Below are 8,830 nucleotides of genomic sequence, written 5' to 3'. Positions count from 1 at the left end.
GTGTGTGTGTGTGTGTGTGTGTGTGTGTGTGTGCGTGCGGGATATATGTTTGTCATATGTCAATTTTTTCATGTGAAGAATTATCAGTGGGATTGATTCATAATCGATTTTTTTTTTGCAGTATTGTTTTGTTCATGACACGTTAACCCAGAATTGGTCGATTCACAAATGATTTGAATAAAATAAATCAATATCAAGGAAAAACAAAAATGTGTGTGTGTGTGTGCTTGCGTGTGTGTGTGTGTGTGTGTGTGTTAGACCTATTCATTGACATGCACCAATTATGCACACTTTATTATAATATAGCTAAGTACTAAAACCTGAAAGAACTGATGAAATGGTCGAGGGAATGGTATGAGTAACTGTAATAAAGTGAGACCATTATGTAGATGTCATTATCGTAATACGAAACACACACACACACACACACACACACACACACACACACACACATACACACACACCTACTGTGATTACGTCGCGTACCTAGATACAACTCGCCCAAGGCGTCAACTAGACAAAGAGCTTTATTCTTTTTTTCTTTCGCGGCCATAGGACAAGTAACGGTTCAATCTCCCACGTTCCCCTGCCACCGTACCACCTCGTACCCACCACACGCCCTTCATGCTAATAGCGAGGCTTTATTAATATATTGACTCTTCCATTGAATGTACTTGTACGGAACCATACGTGACTATATGTATGGAGGTCTCTGGTATAGTGCGTGCGCGCCCCGCCTCCATGCTCCTCAAAATGTGTATGATAATTGGAAATGATCATAAATACATTTGTGACAAGACCAACAGACGGACGTCTCATAAAACGGACTTCTTGCGCCCTGTGGTCATCAGCTTACCGTATAGGGAAGGGTTCCATGCTCAAAGGTAAGACGGCATTTAGGGGAGGCCTAGAGTCATTTTTAACGGATCATGGAATTGATTTGGTTTTTATATGACTGAATGCTCACATCAACTAAAACACAAAACACAAACTGGCTGCAGAGAAAACATATCGACCATATTATAATTGTAATTATTATTATTATCACAATAATCTAATGATACCATACAGTACTCGGCATTCTACCTACGAGCTCACTTGGACATTTTTGACATATTTACAGACATCGTGGTCGAAAGCGCGTAGGTCCGCAACTCGTCTGCATCGTGGTAAAAGTGATTTTTCAATTTATGACACCGAGTCCATATCTAGGCGATGTGGCGATAATAATGTGTTGTGTTCTGTTTCACAAAGAGACCTGCAGGCTATCGTAACCCGCGACACTTAGCAACGGATGCCACGGCGACAACAACAACACTCTTGCCTGCTGGGGGCCTGTAATATCGCAGTAGCTGCCATGGTTGCTACAATGTACATCTTGCTATTAACAGCAATTAACAAGTGAAATCATTGATCACTCATTGAAACTATGCTTGTCTGAGTCCCTTTCATCGACACTGTCTTTTGAGCTAAAATCAACCTTCAATCAATCTTCATTGTTTGATAAACATTTCACCGAGACATAATAACGATACAATTTTTGTTTTATACAAGTTGACCTCCCAAGTCTACATCATAGAAGCCCACAGTTATGAATCTGATAATGGGTCTTTTAATAAAAGATAAACCACTGGGGGTTCAGTAGACATTGTGTCATTGCGTGTTCAAGTTGTCAGGATTCATTTTGGTTAATATGACTACTGAAAATGTGTGCCTCCTACTTTCAGCGACTGACTAACGGTATACGGCAGAGGTTGACCGTAGTGAGACGCATAATACTCTGCTTATCATGCTTATGAAGACAAGGTGGTACAGCTCATTACCAAAAAGCTTAATGGCGGACATAAAAATGCTCGAAATACGTGTACCACGCACCAACAGCATTGTGTGTGTGTGTGTGTGGGGGGTGTGGGTGTGTGTGTGCAACAAAATTGCCAAATGTTACCCCGTTCCGTCGTAGTGATGTCTTTAATTTAAGTCAAGCAAATCACCTGATGATCTTGGCATTGTTTACATGTGAACAGTTCTTTAATTTGCCTATAACGTTTATACCGTCTTTCCTCTCATCTATAGATAATGATTGTGGAAAGAGTGGCTATCTTAGCGAGCACGCTCGCGGTTATCTGCGTGCTAACTTCAGCCCTCACGACGGATGAGATAGCTGCTTTTGGCGCCAGGAATTTCACCGACCAAAACACCGGTCTCCAGGGATATATCACGATCTCGGAATCCGATGACGACAATTACGTCGTCGAAGCAAACGGCATTCCCGACCACGAGGCGGGACCGTATCCAAATAGTGAGGACCCCAGCGAGATAATAGAGCAGACGTACGTGTACTACATCTTGAAAACGCCAACGCCGGCGCCGGAGGATGAAAAAGAGGAGCTCCCGATGGGGACCATCGCTCTGACCCTGAACGGCGTACCGCTGTTCAACCCGTACACCGCCATTGGAACTGATGCTGTAGAAAATGAGATCTTTGACGACTGTGACGGGCACCCCACGCCGGAGCATGGCGCCTACCATTACCACAGCAGACCGAAGTGCGTGTTCACCCTCGAGGAGGGAGTGCCGCCCGGCATCGTGGGTGTGGCGCTTGACGGTTACCCCATCTACGGTAACAACGACGAGAATGGTAACGAGCTGATGACGGCGGATCTCGACGCGTGCCACGGACGGACTGTGGACGGAAGCTACCGCTACCACATCACCGCCGACTTTCCGTACATCCTGGGCTGCTTCCACGGGGTCGTGGACGAGCGGAACTTGATGAGCGGGGGCGGCCCCGGTGATAGGCCACCGCGTCCTGGCGACGATCCTGGGGACAATCCTGGAGACAATCCTGGGACCGACGACGGTGGAGGAGACGACGGCACCGAAGCTCCTCGACTTGGGGGCCGAGCCCCTGCGAACGTCGCAAATGCTGTGTTCTGTTTGTTCGTCACAATTTTGACCGCGGCTATCATCCATTTTCGTTAACCGGGGTTGTGGTCCAGTTCTCAATGACCAGATTCGTACCCTCGCCGCAAACGCTAGAAAAGATATCAGATGATCATATCAATAAATACAATGATTGTTATAATCTTAATAACTGAAATAACGCTACAATGCGTTTTATGCTATTTTTAGGATGCGAAGATAATCTGTCCGTTTTAACATCATGTGAAATTCCAAATATCATACCACAACCCAAGGAGAATGATAAACCGACAAAATTAGACCAAGATTTATATAGAATACAGTAAGACGGGGAAGTGCACTGCCTTTATGTTGAGGGGTATACCTGGGTTGGATGTAGGATCAAAATCATGGTCAAATTGCAATTTGTGCAATAAAAGATACATTGTACTAACTTTCCAGATCTTATACTCGAAATTTTTGTCCATCATTATTGGCGCTGGTATGACGTCACGACGGAGCGACTGACTGAAATAACATGATGGTATTGTGTGATGTAAAGTGGGACAAAATTGCATCCCCCCCTCCGGTTTCGTTGCTTGGTCAAAATAAGCGGTCTAGGGCCAGGCGGTTACCCATTGCCGAATACAAGTCTAGTTTATATAGTTTATATAATTTCCTTTTTATTCATTTTCTAAATCGCTAGTCATTGTAATTTTATACTACAGAGCCGTTATATATACGCTTGTTTACGTTTTTTTTTTGTTTGTCTTTTTAAGAAGCACTTGTTCTTACGAGAACGAATCTATGGCAACCATATTTTGTGATACTAGTAAACAGATATACCATGCACCGCGGGTTCCGAGGTGACAGAAATACAGTAATACCTATCACCGATGAATCCATAATTTCACTGATGGCTACGCGATATAATAGTAATACATTAGTATAAATATTATATGAAATATATACATTGGTAAATCGCATGTGTATGACGACATTCATGGTAAAGGCACCATACCATGACTGTCGTCACGGTATAAAGCACACTTTGCTCCATGTGGCATTTTGCATTCAACATTATTATCATAATTATATGATATGTTGCACATTGTGTCATGCAGACCAATCTGATTCACGAAACAGATGGGTTTTTTTTTTGTTTTTTTGAGGGACGCAACCCCGAGGCAAACGGTGCAATCTGTCATTGTTGAATCAATAATTTTACTGATTACTCCAAAAAGTGTAGGATATTAGCTTTTTTTTTTTTTGCTTTATATCCCTCCGACGAATTTCAAAACAGATTAGTAAAATATTGTTGAAATAAAAATCTGTACGTATTGCAGCGCAGACGATCAGTGTACCGCGGTGGATGCGATTTAGACAAACTGGTCTCCAGAGAACGATACCGATAGCGCTTTACACACGTCATCAATAAAAAACAAACAAACAAACAAACATTGGTCAATAGAATATGTGTGACGACATTTATGGTAGGCCTAGAGTGCATTATACAACGAATATCGTCACGGTACTGCGCACTTTTTCGCCATTGACATTTTGTTTTTAATCGACACCATAATGATATTATGTTTAGTCACATGACGTCATGTAGACCAATCACAAAATTGGATTTCGTTAATGAAGAATAAGATGTGCAGCTCAAGAATTACAACTGAGAGCGCATACCTAGAATCTCAACGTATTTTAGTTCGTTTCTATATATCACATATAGTACAATTCACCTTGATCCTTTCAAACCTTCTTCATCAGAATTCCGCGAGCAGTTAGCAGTGCATCGAGTAAAAGCTTAATTTTGTAAATATTACTTTTCCTAGAACTACGCGCACTTAAAATTATCTGCATGAATCTACTAACTAATAGAACGAGTTGCTGACACATTATTCAAATGTACACCTAGGGATGTTTCATCCGCTTTGACGTAGTAACGAGCTATTCTAGTAACCTGTACCTCAAAAACACTTATCAAACTTGGAATCCAGTTTGTATATTAATTGTTGTTACATCGGGCAAATTTCGGGCAAGCTTTAAGGTTGTTGAGAAGAACCATTTTCAGAAAGGTATGGATAAAATTTTAATAATTATGGAGGAAGCCGGAACCATGCCCACACACTTTGATACTATGTAGAAGACATGCATACTAGTATCAAATTCTTGCATGTCGAGTCTTCCTATAATGTGTATCAATGTTTTCTTTCGCGAGTGGAAATAATCAGGCGACTAAATCAGACATTGCCATTTGCATCCTTTCTGTGCTGAGTCAGCATGCAGGAGCCGTCATATCAGAGACGTTCTATTTGCGTGCAATTAGAATTCATTGTCTTGATCATTTTTCATCTTCTTTTTATTTCCGACCTTTAACTTTTCATGGCTGTGATTATGTATATCAGATGTACAATGTTATAGTTTTTTGTTTCAATCTATAGAAATAAAGTACACGTATGTCGATCAGCACTCACCCAGTGTCTAATTTGCATCAGTGCCTGCGGATTCATTGTCACTGCTGTCTGCATGTATTGTTGTTCTAAAGTGTTTATTAAGTCTTCGCTTCCGTAAGAGTTTGTCGTTATCAGTAAACATACACTTTTTAATTGATTCAGTCGGTCTGACTGCAGCGTTATTAATCAAGGAAAAGATTTAAAAATATGATATTGTTTCCTACGTTTCAAGGGCATTTACAGTCTCCAGTACAGCCAAAATGTGTAGCATAAATACATACACATCCCATACAACGGAGTATTTCCCTCTTTATGAAGAAAATGGTCTATTGAAAACACTTGAGCGAAAAGAGTGGAAGGAATAGAATTGGATGAGGGAAGAGAAGGAATTTGTGTCAAATTGAACGCGAGATAATTAAAGGTAAAAAATTTTGTCTTTTATTCCATTTCCCCCATAACATGACTAAGTCACATTCGCACATACAAGCTGAATTTGATTATGCAATTCAGTTCAATTTTATTCAATTCAATTTCAAATTCAACTTCAATTCAAATCAAATTTTGTTTTCAATATCACATTTTGATGACCAGAATCGCCTCACAAGTCGACACTGACCTACAAGCAAATTTTCCTGACTCATCTTCAAAGATATGAAATATAAAGGGATATCTTCGTTAAATTAAAGGCGAAACGTAGTTACCATGGAAACGATGACCGCAGAGGCGCAACGAGTTGTAGTTGCTTCTATCTATTGTTGACCAAAGTCATTATTTTGTATGATATCTTTGTGTGTAAAGCAAAGGGACAATTTTGAAGCGATGACGTCATCGTCAATCAAATTTGCGCAAGAAAGGTTATGACCGATATTAATGCGGTTTTTTTATATTTGAAGTTCTGAAATTCATCATTTCTTACGTGTAATCTAAGTGGAACTTCTGCTGTTCGATGTGGATAATTTGCTCCTTTTCGAATTGTCAATTAAACGCGGCGTGACATTTCGCTTTCGTGAAAGCGCCAAAAATTCAAAGGCTGGTAAATGATACACGCTGTGACGTGATCATGTAAACTCGAAATTGAGAACGTAAGAGGAAGAGATTTGTATCAAACATTCGAAAAGAGTGAGAGTGTGTGTGTGTCCTTTAATTTTCTCTGGTTGTAGGTCAATATCTTTACTTACATCATTTTCCAAAATACTTGAAAAATATCTAAAGAACAGTAGATTTCATTAAAAAACAAAATATATCTCTTAAAACGCAATTTGTTTTTAGTGAAAAACACTCAACTTCACATGCAATGTTATACTTCATCAAAATTGCTCTGCAGTTGATAACCATGAACATACAGTGGTGTGCTTCTGGATTTCTCTAAGGCCTTCGACACGATTGACCACGAAATTCTTCTCTACAAAGTGAATCATTATGGTATACATGGGAGGGCCTTAGAGTGGTTCAGAAGTTACCTGTCTGGCAGGTAGCAATATGTTTATTTAAAATAGTAATGAGTTGTCTTAAAAAAAAATGTCCTATATTTGGGCCCCTTCTTTTCCTTTATTAAAACATATTCTTATAAACTTTATTTTATTTACTGATGATTCGACTGTTATGTTTTCTAATATAGACCCCCAAATACTTTTTGAAACTGTTAATAAAAAATTATTTTGTTAAACAATTAGATTCAAGCGAATGAATTATCGTTGAATATACAAATATTGATATAATTATGATTATGTATAGCGTACTATTCATGCATGTTCATGAATAAATAAAGATATGTAATTGTACTGTATGTTCCAATGCATGAATATACAATGTATATATATATATATATATATATATATATATATATATATATATGTCATATGTGCATATATAAGTATATATATATATATATATAAAATATATATATATAATTTATATTCATATATACTGTGAATTATAATAACAACAATAATATAATACAATGTTCTTATATAGCGCGATTCCACACAAAATAGGTTCTCAAAGAGCTTTACATACATACACACATAATGAAACAAAGTTACAACTGAGAAGTGGCAAACCATATATCATAACGGTATAATTCTAGTATACTACTGAAAAAGATACATATATAGGCCCTAGCTGGTGGGGAAGGGAAGGATTGATTGTATGTATAAATACTATGATAATCATAGTAATATTCATGTATGTTCATGAATGAATAAAGATATGTTCGAATGCTATTATACATATACGTATACTTGAAGTCCGCGTGTTGGTACCAGTACAGTAAAGATGACGACGAAGTAGGGTGGTAATGCATTTCAGTCCAACAGTGCTATCTATTCAGACCAAATTTTCGACTAATACATTCATCTTCTTCAGGGTCGACAATGACAATTGATATATAAGATCTGATAATTGTAACTGTCGACCTTGAGGAAGACGAATGTATTCGTCGAAAATTTGGTCTGAATAAATAGCACTCTTGGACTGAAATGCATTACCACCCTACTTGGTCATCTTTTATATATACATATATATATATATATAAATATATATACATGTATACATATAATTATGCATAGATAATTGCTTGATGATATGTAGATGTACCATAAGACTATATTTATATATATATATATATACATACATATAATTATGCATAGATAATTGCTTGATGATATGTAGATGTACCATAAGACTATATATATATATATATATATATATATATATATATATATATATATACATATATATACATACATATAAGTATGCATAGACAATTGCTTGATGATACGTACATGTACCATAAGACTTGATATATACGTGTTTCTCCAAGCTTCGGGAAGGCACCAAACAGATCACGAGAAGAGACTCTCCTTACTTACCAAACGCACAGACACGCAGACAGATGGAACCCGACAAACCACACGTGTGAAGACAGCTGGAGAGGAAGTTTCTCTATCCCACATATATTAATCTAAAATCTTCAAACATAATAATCGTCAATATGTAAATATTCACAGTTTACAATGTACAGTAGTATTTCAATAGGTAAATACAATAGTGTCACTCATCACATCTTCGTCCCCTTCACATGCCAGCAATATTAAAACCGAGAACTTAAAAGAGAGGTGAATCCTTCTTGAAATCAAAATTATACATTATAATATCATACGACTTAATCTTGCAAGCACTTTGCTGCAAACGAGATCAGTAATGTCTCCCAAGAGATAAAACAAAGAGTGAGACAGAGAGAGAGAGAGAGAGAGAGAAGGTGGGGGAGGGGGAGTGTGAACACTGGGGAATTGTTCTGGCAAATGTACAAGCAAATTAGCTGCAGGATACATATTATTTCTATTGAAAAGAACCGACATAAATTATTTTGAAATGATCGGACAGCTGGATTACAGGAATCTTGTCAGTTGTAGAACAGCTTTCATTGTCCCTGCCTTATCACACACACACACACACACACACACACACAC

At 38.1% G+C, this 8,830-nt stretch overlaps 1 protein-coding gene across 1 annotated transcript; it reads left to right on the top strand.

Moving 5' to 3' along the window:
* Positions 1-756: 756 nt before the first annotated feature.
* On the top strand, positions 757-5,133 carry LOC139725435 (uncharacterized). Its single transcript, XM_071636510.1, has 2 exons — positions 757-884; positions 2,074-5,133. Exon 2 carries the CDS (start codon positions 2,077-2,079, stop codon positions 2,980-2,982), a length of 906 nt encoding a protein of 301 aa, XP_071492611.1. The 5' UTR covers positions 757-884; positions 2,074-2,076; the 3' UTR covers positions 2,983-5,133.
* The last annotated feature ends 3,697 nt before the right edge of the window (positions 5,134-8,830 follow it).

This window comes from Diadema antillarum, unplaced genomic scaffold (genome assembly GCF_040938485.1).
Source record: "Diadema antillarum isolate AM-2024a unplaced genomic scaffold, OU_Dant_1.0 seq00000041_RagTag, whole genome shotgun sequence".
Classification (NCBI taxonomy): domain Eukaryota; kingdom Metazoa; phylum Echinodermata; class Echinoidea; order Diadematoida; family Diadematidae; genus Diadema; species Diadema antillarum.
Note: the sequence above shows the minus strand (reverse complement) of the source record. Positions and strands in the feature narration are given on the sequence as shown.

What these genes read in the sequence shown, in the direction of transcription:
- LOC139725435 (XM_071636510.1), top strand. Translation starts at nt 2,077, where the DNA reads ATGATTGTGGAAAGAGTGGCTATCTTAGCGAGCACGCTCGCGGTTATC.